We start from the raw sequence: 18,622 nt of genomic DNA, 5'->3' as shown, positions 1-18,622 counted from the left end.
GTTACATGTTGTCCGGTATGCACCATCCCACCAATGTTTTCTTTTCGCTTTAGTGATGGTTGATCTGCTGGGTGATGCACATGGGTGGGCCCCATTAAAAAAATCATGCTTGATGGGTTTTCCCAACTGTCAAATTGTGTCAAATGGATTCTTTCAACCGCCCATATCGATCAATTGATGGCCAGGATCATCTGCTGTGCATGATTCTTGAACCATTGATCCAACCACTGGAGGTGTTAAGCTGGTGGACGGGTCTGATGTTAATGTGGGACCCTATAGGGCATTGCATACAAAGGAGCTTTTTAATAATTGAAAGCCACGGTCTTGTCTGGTACGTGCAGCAGGTGGTTCCTTTTGCTTAAAAGATAAGGCTGGTAAACTCATCAAGTGGGCCCCCCATGTTGTAAAAGATTGAAGGTTTTGAAAGAAAATTCCAATGGTGGCCAATCGATGTATGCTTGAACACATCTAATGAGTGGATTTTCCTGAGAAATGGGCCAGGTTATTTTCTTGGTGGGCCGCATGAATCTAGACTGGGTCGAGCTAAACGTCCTAGATAGCATTGTCTTATCGCTAGATGCGGCCTAGTGGGGGCCTCACCGTGGATGGTCCAGCACCAAAAATTGCCTACAATAGAAGCATCCTATCCATTGAATATTTTGGTTGAATGTAATCGATGTAATCTTTCTTAGACGTCTATTTCTGGGCCCGCAATTGAAAGGTTAGGATTTTTGGTGCACACGCCAATTGAAAGTGTTTGGATTGCTGAATCATGTGACCAACTTGTACGAACCTAAACGCCGAGCCATGGGTACATACAACCTCTGATCCTTGTCATAGCAGGCCTATCTTTTCAGGCCGCATGTGTTTCATGCATGGATTGCCGACTCGTCCGAGTCAACTCGGACTTGGTTAGGACCGGTAGCCGTCGTTACCATGAGTCAACCCTCTGATTAACCTCCAACTCAACTGAGTCAGGTTTGTGCGAGTCACAACTTGAATAGAACGAGTCACGCCGAGTCAAAGAACCACGCTTTCATGCAAACGATAGATCACCTGACACAAAAACCAGGCCGGTCCGCTCAGCAGACGGTCTGCAGCCTTAAATCAATCTATCAGTCTGACCCAGCATGCAGGTGTGGTCTGAATTTAGAGATGAGCAATCTTCATGGTGGGGCCTGCCGTTTGGATGCAAGGATTCAAATCGCCGAATGATTGGTGCAAAAGTATGAAGCTAGAAGATTCAATATTTAAAATTTTAATTCCTTTCATAGCATTTCTAAGCTGGAGTCCGTATCTTTATTTGTATTTGATATTTGTTTCTATACCTCTCCATCCCAAAGTTCTTCTACTGATTTGAAAGGCCCACTTGGAGAAAGAAACAATTCCCCTGAAAATCCCCGACGTTGTGGGACCCGGCTAATCTGGTCCCTCTCGTCCTTGGTTAGTTCCCAATCAAAGATCTGTATGTTCTTCTTCATCCTCTCCTTGTTGAAGCTCTTCACCACCACGCTCACCCCCTGTTCATGTAACCACCTCAGAGCAACCTGCAACAATGTATCTATCTATGCATGAGCTGATGGTACTTGTGTGAAATGGGCAGTAGGCCATCATAAGTGCCAAAAGGGCACACGTGTGGCAAGTCTGGATGTTCATTTGGTGGGGCGCACACAGCCAATTCGGCATATGCTTGTGGCCTCGACTCTTGTTTTAGTTATTCTCCATTTAAAATATGGCGGCGACTTTTCAACCATACACTTGGCATAATTTGTATGGTAATCCAGACTGTCCAAATTGCTAACCCAACAGTGGATGGACGGTAGCCTAAAAATCGAACTGATTAGATAATCTTAAGCATCTGATTTTTCCCTTTAAATTTGGACCACTCACTATTTTACGTTTAAGGCATCCATTGATAGCCATCAATTGGATGGTTACGATTGCTTGATCAGTATGAATTTAGAGATACGCTCCATCCACAGTGGGACTCACAATTTGGATGGTATGGATAGCTGAACATCAGTGGCAGATTGGAGGAGTCAAAACTACCATAGAAGTGGAGTATATTCCTTGAAATCCAGCCATCCATTACGTGGGTCCACACGCGCAGACGTGCTGCCTACCTGTTATGTTCGGCCATTCAAAGGAAAATCCCACCTGATGGATGGCCTGATCTTGCACAAGCGTATCATATTGGCATGTCTTATGCAAAACCCTCCTGACATGTAATGGCAACACACGTTAGGTGAGAGTGCGTACCTGAGCGACGGTCTTGCCTTTAGCGTCGGCAATTTCTTTAAGGACCGGACTTTCCATGATCGCCAGCGTTCCCCAGGTGGCCCCATTCGCACCCAGTGGGCTCCATGCAGTTACATGGATTCCATTCTCCTTGCAAAACTCCCTAAGCTTCTGCTGCTGCCATGTGGCATGCATCTCCACCTAAAAACAATACCATCATCATCACCGTCAACTTTACAATAATCATCACCACGAGGACCGTAGGGCCCACCTTTCGGTAATCAAAGCCGTTAATCTGATGTGGCCCTCACCCTTTTCACACACATGGGCCCAAATTCCAGTAGCACAAGCCAATGAACGGACACAGACTGCCTGAGACCCCGAAGCTAGGTGGGCCCCACCGTGATCTTAGATATCCATCCGGTCCTTCCATTTTGCCAGCTCATGTTAAGACATGAGGCTAAAATGAGATGGATACAAAACTCAAGTGTGACACACGACATACAAGAAACAGTTGGGATTGAACGGCCATCGTTGAAACATTCGCGGGGCTACAGAAGTTTTTTATCAGGTTAATATTCTTGTGTCTTCACCTCATCCCAGTGGAAATGACCTTATGAACGGTTTGAATGGCATAAGAAAGGTGGACCCTGAGAAGGTTTCAACGGTAGGCATTTCCCTTCTCACTTTTTCTTGTCGTGTGGCCGACTTTAGTTTGGATCCCCTCATTTTTTTGCCTCATTACCTAAAATGAACTGGAACAACTAATGGACGGGTTGGATTTCTCTCAAACATCACGGTGGCCCCCACCATCTGACGGCTGGAACTTCCTGCAGAGGTCAGAGGCAATCCCCAGTCCCCGTGGAACAAATGTAAGCAACTGCAGGATGGGCCCAAGAATTTAAATAAACATAGGCTTTAGATCATTGGTCTAGGTCATCCATCACGTCGACTCTGCAGGATAGCTCCCCTTTCGGATGATCCTAGCCGTCATAACCAATGGTACATATCTGGCATGGGCCTAGGTGGACGGTCAGGATAATCCGACCGTAGAGACTTATGGGTCATCTCCCATCTACAAATACGGCCCCTTACTGACAATTACAAAATCTGGGCCCCACAAAATTTGTTGGGCCCATCGAAAAAGCTCAGTTTGGATCATTCGATGGGCCCACCTCACCGACAATTAGAAAATGAGGGTTGGGCCCAGCAAAAGAAGCTTGTTCGGGCATCTGATCATGATACCTGATTAACAGCTGGAGGTATACTGGCGACGGCGATCAGGTCCGAGAGCTTCTTGCAGGAGAAATTACTCACTCCGATCGACTTCGTCAACCCGAGCTTTTGGCACTCTTCCATGGCTTCCCAGACAGACTTGAAATCCATGGCCAGAAGGTCTTCTTTCTTGAATTGGAATGTAAGTTCTCCTGGCTTCAAGCTCAGGGGCCAGTGTATGAGATAGAGGTCCAGATACTCCAATCCAAGATTCCTGCAACAAGAAAAAACCAAACATTCTAAGGTTATCCTCACCGTTGAGATTCTTGATGGGCCCACATTAGCCCAAGCCCAGCCCAATTTGACAGTTCACACGTTAGGTGATCCTAGCCATTGATTAGATGACTCTTGATGATTAGAAACATGTGGTTAGGAAAACAGTTCAAAAATCTGGGATCGATGGCTATCTGACTAGTGTGAATTTTTGTAACGGCTAGGATTGTCCGATCTTGGTATTTTGAACAATATGGCATTGGTAGTAGGGGCAGCTAGATGGATGGCCTTGATTGGTGACCCTGCTCCACAGGAACTCAAATCGAGCCGTTCAGATTATGATTCATACCTTAGATGGTGCAAGAACCAAAAACTACACTGATCTGATGTCTTAACTGACTGATTGGTGGACGTCTAAGATGGTCCGAATTATCAGAGGTTAGACATGTTTAATCGATCTGATTTTGGGGTTACGGCCTATCTACAGTGGGTTCTATGAGTTGGACGGTTTAATTGTTTAGTGTTAGCCACGTGGCCAATCTCTGGGTGAATGTGTATGAACCGTTATATTCTACTGGAGTAGCAAATAACTTCCCCCGTAGAAAAGGGTATTTTACATGGTAATAATCCGTTTTCGACTGGAGTAGGTCTGTCAATGTGTATGAACCGTATATGCACACTGGATGAGATCCAAACCGTTCGTTTTGTATTTTCTACAGCAATTTGTGTATTATTGAGAAATCACAAGACCCTACTCCTGGTCGTTCATTTGTGGCATACAAATGAAACCTAAAAGACAAAAGTAAGCAAAGGATCTTGTCCATGAGAAAACTTCCATTTATTAGACTGTCAAGATGATTCAATCAGGGCAATGTTTGGTATTTAAACTATAAGATAGGGGGTGAATTGGCCACTGGCCTCACATGTATATGTATTGAGGATCTCCACCAAGGTGGGTGGGATCCCTGACCGTGGGGGCCGCTGTGATTTACGTGCCTTGTATCCATGCTGTCCATCCGTTTTCAAAACTCATTTTAGCATATGATCCTAAAAATGAAATAGATCCAAATCTCAAGTGGACCATAATACAGGAAACAATGTTAATTGACCATTAAAAACTTCTAATGGGCTACAAAAGTTTTGGATGAAGCTGATACTTGTGTGGTCTCTTCATCCAGCTAGTTGTGACATTATCAATAAGTTGGATGGCAAATAAGCATTCCATTGACCCATGAAGCTTTTAATGGTGGGGATTCGATCTTTACTTTTTCCTAAGGTACGATCTATCTGTTTCATTTTCGGAATCATGCTCTAAAATCAGCTTTCAAAGTGGATGCAACACAGATTGGGTAACACCCCTAGTAGGACCTAGCTTGAGATGAATGGTCCAGTCAGGGGTTCTTTATAATATATATGTTATATCCATGCCATTTATTTATTTTGACAAATTATTTTATAGCATGAGCCTAAAAAGGAGGTAGATCAAAGACCCAACCAATTTAAATAAACATAGGCAAAATTATTTAAAGAGATTAAGAATCCTGATTTTATGCTAACAGTTATTGTCATTTAACAAGTATGAATGAGATGACTCTTAATGTATACTTTCCACTTATAAGTTTGAAAAAGAAAAGCTAAAAAATTAGTATGTAGGATTAGTAATCGCTGAAGAAAAATTCTTTAGGATAAAAGAGACTAAAGTTTTCATAGGATGTAATAAATTTCTTAATCTTTAAGTTGTGTCACTGTGAAGAGAGAGTGTATGAAGATATACGTAAACAAAAAGATAAAAATAAAAGTAATTTTGGCATCAGTCTCCAGAATAATTTTGACTTCTGATTTGTGGACGGCGTTTAATCAAAAGAAGTTATACATTTCATTAACTATATACTAAGTTGATAAAAATTAAAAACTTTTTAAGGCAATATTAAACTTCCATCACCTTTCTTCTCATAATGGTTTAGTTATTTCAAATTACATCTATAATAAATTTCTTATTTCATACTGTTGAGATTTGTGGTTTTTTGAAAAAATAAATAAATCAAATATTCAAAATTTTTGAAAAAAAATGAAATATTCAAAATTTCGGGATTTTGACGCTAAAACGATTTTTGAGAATTTCAAATCGAAAAGTGCGATGTGTGCTTTTGTCCCACATCAGAAACGAAAAGAAGAAAATCGTGATTTATATGAGGATGTTTGTGTAGTATTTTTACTTGGAGCTTTAGAGATTGTGACGCACGCACGTACTCGGGCTCGGGCGTGGGCAGTGTCGCTGCAGTGGCGCTAGTCGGCGCACTTTGCACGTGTTGCAGAGGGGTCACTCTCTCGTGAGCTTATGCGAACCATTGCGAGATGGTGCGAGTGGTCTAATATGAGCCTAGGTGCGATAGGTCTGAAATGAACTAAGGCTTTATAGGTGACTGAGAACGGTCAAATTATTAATCCGAAACGATCAACCATTTATGAAAAATGGCTAACTGCCTTAAAAGTCATACTGGTCTGAAAATGGATGGGCCATGATGATCCAACAGTCAGATCTTTCGATCCGACAACCATAAACGGTTGAAATTAATGATCAATGGTTAGAAACATTTTTCAAACATTCTAATCCATTGATGGCCACTTAGCAATGGTCCACTCCCTGGTGCCTATATAAACTGGACCATTTCGGTCCAAATTTAATCATCTTAAACTCACATCTCTCATCATCCATAAGATCCTAAGGATTGCATCTCCATTTTAGAATATTGTTAATACATCTTCATTTTGATTCTGATAGAAGATCTGCTGCACTGAAATTGTTCCTAGGTGGACCCTTCGTGATTGCTGAACTTAGAATCCAAACAAGCTTATCTTATCATGGAAGCAATTCGCCTGTAAACCATCAGCAATTTGATAAGGGGGTGAATCACGCTTTAAGGATAACGTATATTTTATGTGATTCAGCTCGGTGAAAGAAAATAATTAATTTTATTTTTCGATATTTCCAAGACATTTTTCCAACATTTACTGAGTGGGATAGTAAAAAGAAAATCTCTTAAATAACTTTAGATAATGCCCCACAATGTAATTTTCTTTTTACGTAACTAGTTCAAGGCAATTGGAAATTTATATTTTGAGGAAAAAATATTCGAATTAGCTCTTATGCCCACATACTAAAACTTCATTGTACAAGAGGAGATGAAAACAATTGACTACACTATAGAGAATATAAGAGAGTGTAAGATACATAATGGGGTTGCCTTTAAGATTGAGTATATTTAGTGATATAATTCAATGTTTGAATGTGAAATCTCAATAAATGCTGAAGTTAAATGTATGCGCACGTTGGAATTTGACTTTTAAAATATTAAATTCGACTATAGAATTGGAGCTTGCATTTCCTGAATATGCGACGTGTGATAAAACATATGCTTGGTTACTTATTGAAGATGATTGGAGTAAATCAAAACAAGTTCACAAGTTTTTGAAAGTTTTTATGACTGCACGAATATTTTTTCTGGAAATAAATATCTTACCACAAATCTATTTATTTCATCTCTTTAGAACATTAAGAAGGCTTTAAAAAAGTGCTAGTGAGGGTCTATATTTTCTACAATTGATGACAATTGGTATGTAAATGAAATTCGATAAGTATTATAATGAACGTAATTTCTTAACGGCCTTTTGGTTTGTTCTTGATCCTCGGTGCAAGATGAGTTTGGTTAGATTTATTTTTATGAAGATTTATTCTATTGAAATGGTGATAACTGAAACCTCCAAGGTTTGCGATGCAATTGAAGAATCATATACTTCATATGTTTCTACTTTATTCGTAACCACATCAGTTGATAAAAAAAAATTATAGCTCTAATTATTTTTACAAGCGATGATAATGTACTTGATGAATACATGTCTTACTTAGCATAAGAAAAAGTAAACGATCAAACAAAGAAATTAGATATAGACTTGTATCTCAAAAAGTCAATTGTAAAATGCTTGCACTCAAATTTAATGTTTTTGGATGGTGAAAGATGATAGTCGGTGAATCAAAATACCCTACACTATCGGTGATGGTATGGGACATATTATCAATTTCAATTTCAACAGCGACATCAGAATTTGCTTTTAGTACATGAGTAGGGCCGCGGGTAACCATTAAAGCTTACATTTCTCAAAAACAATTGAAACATTAATTTATACATAAGATTGGTTGTGTCCTGTTTGGGGAGGTAGTAGTTTTGATATTGAGGATGAGAATAAGGAAGAGATCGAGTCTCAAGACGAGACTACGTTTGCAACAACACCAACTTGAAAGAGGTCATAAATTATTGTTAATATGTTGAATGTGGTGTACTGTATACTTGAATGTATTACTTGAATATATTGCTTGTGTACTTGAATGTATTGCACTGTGAATAACAACAAAGTGACCGAATTTGTGTTCGGTCCGACCGATGGACTCCAACACTCACCAATCTTTATGATATCCTTGTAATACACACATTTTCATATTATGCTTTCATCATAATATATTTCATTATTGCTTTTGTTTATAATATTGTAGTTTTTTGTTTCGCTTTTACAATAAGTTGTTTATTTCTAATTTTTGTTTGATTTCTAACTATACTAAAATACTAATTTTTAAAAAACATAGAGTGTAGATATGTTGTCATCTAACTCACCAATCAATATTTGAGACTACGGTTCTCTAGTCCACTCTCTAAGGTCTGGAAAAATGAAGATTATAAATGACCTAATCGGTTTAGGTTACACCTAGTATGTCGAGAAGGAGATACAAAACTATATCCTAAAGCTCCAAATTAAGTATGACCCCCCCCCCCTTTTTTTTTTCCATGCCCTTTTAAATTCAAATAAAAAATATTTCACTCAATCCAAACCTTCCACAAGAGTTTTAATGAATGAAAGTTCTGATACGTGAAGAGTAGAGAGTCAGAGTATTAGGAAAGAGAAAAATGAGAAAGTTAGATTATTAGCATCAGAAGAAAAACAATTATAACTCACCTTTAAAAGTAATATGAAAAAAGTTTCTAGACATCTACAATATCTTTCAAGACAGCATGATGCTGAAGCAGGATTACGCATGAGCAAAAAGAAAAAAAAGAGTCAAAAAGCATGTAAGTTTTTCTTCAATTTTAGTGCATTTTTTAGGGTATTAGGTACTCCGTATAAATTTGCTCATAAAGAAAGTTAAAAAAATCTAGATCAAATCATACAAGACAATGGTGGAAAACTCTCTTCATATGCTGATTTAGGAGAGGTGAACGAGTACTTATATGAAGATTTAGATAGTGGTTCGAGCTCGGCAAATGAAACTTCTATTAAAAAAAAAAAAACGTATTTAACGATCAATCGGTAACGAAGTAGTGGATTCGGTTCGGATGCTAGAGGTAATTATCATGGGCACGTCTATAGTTATATGCTAAGAATGTACTTCTTTTATGAAAGATATAAAGTTGATACTATAAACATTGTAGATTCGTAATATTTTCACTTTTTCATTTGTAAGTTATCTTTAGTTTTTATTTTTATGTACATAATGAATTGTATTTTATGCACATATATTAAGTTAATGTTGAACTCGAATTTGGTTTGAGTTGCTGACTAAAACGAGCCAGGCTATGCCAAGCTCGAGACTTGGTTGGCTCGGTGTTAATGCTATTACACGTCTAATATATGTAAACAAAACTAAACTGCTCACATTAGGGACCAGTCTAGATGGGTCGTAGATTGTTGTAAAGCTGATTATGGATATTTAGTTGTTGAATTCGGACATGGTTTAGCTGGTGATCAAAACACCAAGCTAACTAGCTAGGTCAAAGCTCCGTGGGCTGCATTATCATGCATGTGCTTAATCCACTTCTTCCATTCATTTTTCAAGCTCATTTTAGAGCATGGGCCTAAAAATGAGGCAGATCAAAATCTCAAGTGGACCACCACAGAAAACAATGGGGATTGAACGGCTAGTGTTGAAAACTTCTTAAGGCCACAGGAGTTTTGGATCAAGCTGATATTTGTGCTCTGCAGTTCATCCAGTCCAGTGTGACCTTATAAACAGGTTGGATGACAAATAAACATCACTGTGGGCCGTAAGAAGGTTTATCCCCACTGTTTTCAGTGGTGTGGTCCATTTGAGCTTTTGATTTTCTTTATTTTTGGGCTCATGCCCTAAAATGAGCTGGAAAAATGAATAGACGGCGTGGACAAAACACATACATCATGGTGGGGCCCACAGAGCTTTGATACCACCTAGCTGGCTGATGTTCCATCACCCGCCAAACTGCGTCCCAAAACCGAGATGTAAGTTAGCCGACACGCTCACACGCCACATGCAATCACACGCCCGTATAAGCCGCACGTGCCCACGCGTGCTTGATTGCTGATGGTAAATGCTACACGGCTGTTCGGGACGGGAAACTTCTTAAAACGCGTGTAAAGCCTCGGGTCGCGTATCCCATAATTCAGGTTCTTTTATTATAGAGTACTGACGCATCATAACGTTACAACTGAGTAATCCTGAACGTCCAACGTTGGGCCCCACCACGGATGTAGAAAATTATTTTTTTCCTAGCGCTTAGATCGTGGCGGAGAAATAGACGTTAGCAGACAGTAAATCAACGGTCAAGAAAGAAATACAGATATTGGATGTCTAGGATCTTTCAATTTTAGAAAAGAAAAATTCGGTTATCTGCCATCTGCACGGTCTGGATCATGCTAAAATGGAGCCACGTATAGGAAATGGTCGCCATCAGGTAACTATTCACGCATCAGGAGTCTATAACGCCACGAGGGGACGCATCCGATGGACGGGTTGGATTTGAAACATAAACCAGGTGGGCCCCACAAATGACGGTACAGGTACCGCCGGAACGCACCACATGTATAAATGCAGTGGTGCGGTAATCTCTAACGCTCATCGTTGGGCCCCACCACGGATGTAGAATCCACAAAATTCTCCACTAACGCATGGTGAATGACTTAAACGTGTGTGAAATATTCGCCGTTCATCAGGTACACCACACCTTGATCTAAAAAAATAAGGCGGATTCAACAATCATGTGGGCCAACCCATAAAATTATGCCTAAAACCTCTAAATCTATGTGCTGTGGCCCACCTGAGTTTTGGAACACTGATTTTCTTGGGATAAATCTTTCATGGTGTATAAACAGCACGGTGGGTCCTACATAAAACTGACGGTAGACGTTCCATCATATCTTCTTCCTATGTTGTGGCCCACCTGAGATTTTGATGACCATGATTTTCTGTTTCAATGGTTAAAATGAGGTGGTTTACCTGATGGAAGGGATAGATCTAATGGAAGTATCACCCACATGGCTCTTTCTTTGGAAAAATAACACGGAGGTGGTACCAAGGGCGATCCATATCCATGATTGATCCATCTAGATGGACAGACCCGATCGATATATATCCCTGCCACGTGTGACTTGGACAGATGGCTCTACCGTATCATCTCTCTCCATTTTATTTTTTAGCCGCAGCATTTAGTGGCAGCAGGTATTTTCAGTTGTAGTGTAACTATTGCATTGTAGCAACTAATAAATATCAGCCGTTGGATATTCGTCCGTACCCTTTTCTCGGATAAAGGGCGTAGCTATGTCCCGAGTACTGACCTGTAGGACTTAGGATCAGAATCCGGGGCCCTTGCTATTAAGGCAACGATAAACGAGAACGAGATGCGCGAGTAGGATTGAGAAGGATCCTCGCATGGGTGTACACGTGCTAATCTCACGTGTGAGATAAGACCACCCGATCAGCTCACCCACATGTGGACGATTGAATGTGGCCAGCTTATACTGCTTTTAAAACCGTCCATTTTCCCCATACGTTGCCAGCCTGATGATTGGACGGACCTGATTTTGGTTTCAGGAGTGGCACATTCGTCCTCACCAGATCGATAGACCTTATCTGGCACACGTGTTCCACAAAACTTTTGCATGAAAGCCTTTCAAAATCTCACCCGCGCGAGTACCATTAGTAGGTGCGTCGCATTTAGAGCAAGTGCAAAGTAGAAGGTGACAGATCGGGGACATTCATGAGGTGGCCCAGCATCAACATGCCCTATCCAGAAATCAGGCCGTCCCTTGATTCATTCAGGCCGCACGCGTACGTTGAAAATGATCCGTACGGTCCATTTATTTCATTCATGCGTGATCTATCTAATGCACTGACCGGCCTGTTTATTCCAGCAAAGAATCTGCTCTGTGGGACCCTACTGATGGAGGGCTTTGATCTCGCTCTTGCCGCATATGATCCGTTTACCAGGACGTGGTTTGGCTAGTGACCCTGCCACTAGCCAATTGCTAGTGATTGATCATTCGAACCTCCTGGATGCCGTCCATATTCAAAGGAGGATAGTGAAATGATCAAACGGCTAAAGTATTCGAATTTAAAGTCATTATTCTTCGGATTTACACCATACAAGGTGTGGATCGTGATATAAACGGTCTGGATCATTGAAAAATGATCCTCTATCCTTTAGAGGTTCGACGTACCCTAGTGCTTTACGTGGGGATGTATTCTAGCAAACCTGATGAAACGAGCACAATAAGCAAAGGGTGTGATATAATTACTCGAGGGTCTTCTTGACGGCTGGGATGACACGATCATGGTGGGCCTCGTTACACCACAGCTTGGACGTGATGAAGAGCTCTTCCCGGCTCTTTACAACTCCTCGTCGGATAGCTTCTGCTATGGCCAGTCCCAGGGCCTCCTCGGTATAGTACACCGCAGCTGTATCGAAGTGCCTGTACCCCAGCTCCATTGCACTGATGAAGTTGGAGATGAGCTGGTCTTGAGGTGGGACAGGGTACGTTGCGGTCCCCATTCCAATCAATGGGATGGTGTGGCCAGAACTCAGGACAGCCGTTGGAATCTCTCCCATGTTTGAATGAAGACCCACTTGCGATATGGGCCCTCGTATATATATAGGGAAAGAGTTAGAATACTCTGTGCTTTGCATGCAATTTCTTAAACTGTAGTAGCTCGTTCACCGTACACGTGGCGTACATGTGTGTCTTTCTGAACCGTCCAAATTTCAGGGCCCATCATGGATGGAGAATAGATCTCGAATTGGTGATTGGACCATCTTAAAACATTTGATAGTGGCTGTTGAATTTGGATGGATATCATTTACCAATTGTTGTGAGCCATCCGCTGCAAAGCGTAGGATATTGTATACGACTGATCAGGACCATCCAAAAAATGGGCCCTATCGTGGATGGAGCATATCCCGAAAATTAGTCTTCTGGGATGACCATGAGAATCCATCGTTGGCCATAAAATGAACGGTGAAATAAAGAGAATTTCAGCAGTCTGACCTAAAGGGCTGATATCAAATGGTTATGATCATCTATCAATGTAATTGTTGCTTATACACCATCCACCGTCGGACCCACTGTCTGGATGGTCCAGATTCGCGTGCATTAAGTGAGCCACGTGTTACCCACCCACCACTTAAGAAATGGCTCAAGCACACAAAGAATCCCGCCCGGAGTAGAAGAGAGAAAATAACGGACATGAATCCTCTACAACACATGTACTAGATAGAGCGTGCATCACCCGTTTTCTGTGGGCCCACAGAAATTATTTTTAAATCCAATCCGTAAATTAGTTTTGAAACCTCAGTTTAAAGCCTATTGCCAAAAATAATACCGATCCAAGATTCATATGGGCCATAATACATGGAACATTGGATATGTGGACGCAAAATATAGAAAATTTCTGGGTCCATCTTATTATTTTTTACCATCCAATCCTTTAATCAATCTAAAACCAAAAGGATGACAAATTATCATGATATAAAACTCATGTACGCCACACCACGCAATTTAGAGATTTTAACCGTGATTTTGTATTTGTCTCTTGGAATGTTCCACATAAATTTGTTTTACACCTTATTTTCATTATGTACGGTGAAAATTAGATTCCAAAACTGATGGACGGAGTGGATTTCGAAAAAAATCATATTTAACCTCAAATAAAACAGATGTTGCACGCACTGTGTACAGAGGTGTTGTAGAATACTCCGGTCCGAGAATAGGCTGTGCGCGTGCGACGAGATAGGGTGCATGGCTTTAACGCCCGCGAGAATCTGACTGAAGGTGCGACGCGAGTTATTGCAACATTTATTTGATGCACTGGTAGAGTAGGAAAATTAACACAGATGCACGCCATTACTGTATACACGACATATATGTACGACAATCTGAACCGTTCAAAAAATGGTCCATTTTTTGATGAGTAATAATTCTCAATAATTCGGTTGTACGAAACTTAAATATCATTTTTTTTTTCCTTTTTTACTTTGGGATTTTGATTGTTATCTGTTTTTTTTAAAACTCCATTCATCCATTTTTCGGCCGTCTATCGGACAGTTACAACTAATAATTAGTGTAATTTTGAGGAAATGATCCTTAAATGTGGAGCTTATTATATGAACAGCTTGGATTAGATTGGATTTCTTTCAAGTGTACGATGATTGGTGCCTGCGTTTGGTGGGTGGCACTAGACGGAGTATCAAACCTTTTCCTTCAAAATTATGGAGTTGAATTTCGCAATCTTGTGTAACATTTCTGATTCCGTTCTTTCCGAGGATGCTCTGAATCCGCCGATAGTTTTTAACAATTTAAAAAATGGTGGGGGCTCCCGGACCCCTCCACATGGGGGAGTCATTAGCCATCCAGATGTCATGCCCCGCACTCTCCATATAAAGTGTGAAACTTTGGACCTGAGTTATGGTACACAGTTCATACACTGAGTATACGTACATTTATCCATCTATACGGTGACTAAGAGACATAATTACTAATACTCCAGATAATTTTTGTATTAACATTTATACTTAATTATTTTCACTTTAGTTATTTACATTTCATCCATTACATTTTCATTCATGAAATAAACTATTAAAACCAATATGAGCCCACTAATTTAGAATTTTATTTAATTAAAATAATCAACATTCGACTAACAAGATTATGACTATAAATATAATTCAAACCAAACTAGCAACAATTAATATAAATGAAAACTAAATCTCCCAGAATCAATCGTATAATTAGTTCAATTGTGAAATGCAGGGAATTCATCTTTCGCAAAATATGACTATTAGTCTTGAGTTTCACCAACCAACGCAGCCTCATTTCTCGGCACCCGATTTGATTGTCATGCATCATTTGTCTTTATACAGTTGTTGATCCTTAATGTTAGCTGGCTATGCTAGTGAGTGATTACATGTAGAACAATATAAAATAACACAATATAGCTGAAATAGTGCGTATGTTGTATGAGTATGAATGTAAAGATGTCATGAGGTGCATGTTAAGTGGGATGTTCATCTACTTTCTCAGGTTGGATATCCGTTAACTAGAAAATGATACCCTTCATACATCCACCGTAGGTAAGTATGGGTAATTTGTACATGTGAGACATCCACCTAGGTAGGTACGTATAGGCAATCTATACCTGTGAGACATGCACCTAGGTTGGTATAGGTAATTATACATCTACTTCGTGAATAACCTTTCAATATCGTGGGCATTTGGTAACGAATCTACTAGGTGTAATCATTCAGGGAGATTTTCTAGAAATCTAGGCACAAGGTGTACATGCAGTCATAATGGATACATGCTCAATGTTTATACTTTAACGCATATATATATATATATATATATATATGTAGTTCATAGATACATCACTTTCTGAGAGGAAACAATGAATTCTAGGACATTAATGATTTGTGTGTTTAATATCATAAATCATATGGCAAAGATTATGCTAACATAAGCAATATAATATGATAACCATATCAATCCAAACAATCATAGCCATTAATTCATCAATTTTAATCATACAGATATGAGACACGTTAGGGTTCACTCACAATTTATGGTATGGTCAAATCCTTCAAATAATTGAACGCGTTGGAAACTATACTCCAAATCCCTATTAAGATGATTTAACACACCACAATTCAATCATATTATTCTAAAAAGTAGAGTCTACCTTTGATCCAAGCAAGATGACCCAATATTAATTCTTAAATTTAAATTTAAAAAACAATAGGGATAAAAATTGGGGTAATGATTTATTTCTTAAAGTATGTGGACAAAAATTGGTTCCCTTGATCGATCGATCGAAGTCGAACAATTTTAGTTCGTTATACGATTTGTTTTTTTTTTGAAAATTTTAAGACATTTTACTTCTTTCTCAATTTTTATGAAAACTATAGATTCTTGAATCAGGTCTAACCCATCCAATGATTTTTCTCATTGTTAAATTCGGAATAACCAAGGAAGTGCTTGGTTTTAAAATATATGGAATCTAAAATTGGTAGTTTAAAACTGTTTCGACGAAACTATTGTTAACCATACAATTCACAGATCACTATGGAAAATCTATTGTTAGATTAATCTAAGATTTAAGGTTTTAACACAATTTGACCTTAAGATCCGTAAATACATATTTTCTTACACTGATGCAATTAGATTTCTCGCAATGGATCATCCTTGTTATAGAAACTCGTTCAAAACTGATCTTTATCATCAAAACTTGCATACAGATCGGAACAATGATCATAGGATTGATCAATTTCATTCATTATTAAGATATGGAACTGTTAAATAAAATTTTAGATGTAAAACAAGGAACTTGATTGGAAACTTAATGGCAGAGGCTTCTTGTTTGCATGGCTTCTTTCCCTCCTACAATTGCTTTTTTGAGTTTAGGATTTTTTGTATGAATTTTCTGTCGATCTTTTTTTTTTTTTAAAATTTTTTTTTTTTAAATAAAAGAAAAACCCTAATTCTAGAAGATTCTACCAGTGGGTTTAAGATTTTATGTAGGAATTTAGTGCATATCTGACATTTAAACTGAGAAAGAGCCTCTCTAACCCATATCTCTAGCGAAAGGGCCTCTTTAATATTAATTTGCCATACTTGTTGATATGGATGAAGTGAAAAAAGAAAGTATCAACTTGATCCAAAACTTTGGTGGCCCATTAATAGTCAATCACCACTATTTTCTATGGTAGAGTCTACTTGGGAATTGGATTTGCTTTATTTTTGGATCATTTACTAAGATGATATGGAAAAATAGATGGACGATGTGGATATAAAATACACACATCAAGGTGAGCCCCATGGTAAGGGCCACACTGTATTGAGTGAGACGTGGCTCACCTAATCAACTCCTGTCCTGAAAATGGTTGTAGCTCTTCCTATCTCGATTATTCTACTTTTAAAATTTAAATGTTGAAAGCTTGAATCAAAGGGCGGCCCATCTATGCTGGCCTTAGAGCTGGGCATCGAGTCGAGTTGGATCGGATTAGGTCCAACTCGACTCGGTCCGAAATTTATATGGGCTGACCCGAACTCAATCCGATCTGAGACCGAGTCTGAGTCATTTGACTCAAAATCGATCTGGACCACTGCTGGCTTGATCCAATCCAAGTCCGACTCGGTTAGGGAAACTGAGTCAGATTGGATTGGGCATAATTCGGATCGGTCCTGAATATTATTTTTTTTTAAAATTCTTTAAAAAGTAAAAAAAATTCTAAAAATTGTAACAAAATGGTGGTGATTCTTAAATCATATAGAAAGTATTGTTTCATGAAAATCTAAGCTGTCAAAGTTGCTGACCTAATTATTAATGTTACATGACATAAAAGTTTTACTATGAGTCTAAGACGATAATACTAATTACCCGATCTTTCTATTCGAATAGCCATTGATAATATGGCTAGGATATTTATTATTTAAGAGATATGCTTTATCCACAGTGTGACTCATAAATCATAATAAGAAATTAAGGGTAACATGCACATACTGATATACAAATTAGGTAAAACTAACATGCACATACTGACATAAAATGAATAAAGTAAATAAACCCTGTCCAAAATCAAAAGTAAATAAACCTAACATGCACACACTGACATACAGATTAGGTAAAACTTTCATAAATTCAATACCCTCTATATGATAAATGCCTTTGTGACATGTAACTAGATGAACTTTGTCCATAACCGTAATAGTACTCCCCTCCTCCACCTCTACCTTCGTTGCCAGAATCATCATTCAGTTTTCTTTTTATGGATTTAATGTAGGAGAACTCTGGGCCGACTCTAAGCTGGATGTGTCCAAAAAATAGTCATTCACCTCTACTGAATCGAATGGTGGGGATGCCTTCCCATCGTCCTCATTCATAGATACAACAAATTTTTTCAGGCGCTTTTTATGATCCGATTTGTACGGGATTCCCAACTGCTTATAAAATGCTGCAAGACTTTTAAGAAACTCTAATAGTTTACTCGTACTTGCTTCAACATCATGTTGTCTCGGAGGTGGATGTTTTTGTCTGGTATTCCTTGATCTGGATGCCATTTTCAAGCTTTCTTTAACGGCCTCTTTATAATTGGGTTCTTCTTGTTCCCTTAAAATTCTCTCTTGTTCTTCTTCTCTACTAATTATGGAAGGCCTGAAACTAGAAGTAATTCCCCTGCTTAACCCTTCTTCATTTATAATAGGCCTACTTCTATATATTTTTTGGTTGGTTGTATTAGTTGTAGTTATAGGGTGAGGGGTGTAGGAAGTCTTTCTATTTGAGTTGAGAATGACTCTAAATAAATTTCGAACTTCCTGAGGAGCTTTGCTAAATGGCGTGGTGTCTCCTCCTCGACAAGCCAAATGTAATTTGAGCTGATTTGTTTTGTTGACAAATTGCTTTCCACACAACTTGCATTTTAACTTTATCTTTCTATCTTGGGAGTAGACTTGGACTCCATAATCCTAAATATCTACCGATGCATCATCTTCCGATGACATATCTACAGATATATATCTGGTTAGGTTAGGACAACATAAAAAAGAAGAA

The 18,622-nt window shown here is 39.0% G+C and overlaps 1 protein-coding gene across 1 annotated transcript; it reads right to left on the bottom strand.

The window, feature by feature from the left end:
* Window positions 1-1,229: 1,229 nt before the first annotated feature.
* Window positions 1,230-12,643, bottom strand: LOC131251622 (non-functional NADPH-dependent codeinone reductase 2-like). Its single transcript, XM_058252458.1, has 4 exons — window positions 12,322-12,643; window positions 3,484-3,727; window positions 2,260-2,439; window positions 1,230-1,547 (listed from the first exon to the last, which is right to left on the bottom strand). The coding sequence occupies exons 1-4, from the start codon at window positions 12,630-12,632 to the stop codon at window positions 1,323-1,325; spliced, it is 960 nt and encodes a 319-aa protein (XP_058108441.1). The 5' UTR covers window positions 12,633-12,643; the 3' UTR covers window positions 1,230-1,322.
* Between the last annotated feature and the right edge of the window lie 5,979 nt (window positions 12,644-18,622).

The sequence above is a fragment of the Magnolia sinica genome, chromosome 7 (genome assembly GCF_029962835.1).
Source record: "Magnolia sinica isolate HGM2019 chromosome 7, MsV1, whole genome shotgun sequence".
Taxonomy (NCBI): domain Eukaryota; kingdom Viridiplantae; phylum Streptophyta; class Magnoliopsida; order Magnoliales; family Magnoliaceae; genus Magnolia; species Magnolia sinica.
This window is presented reverse-complemented; position numbering and strand designations above follow the sequence as displayed.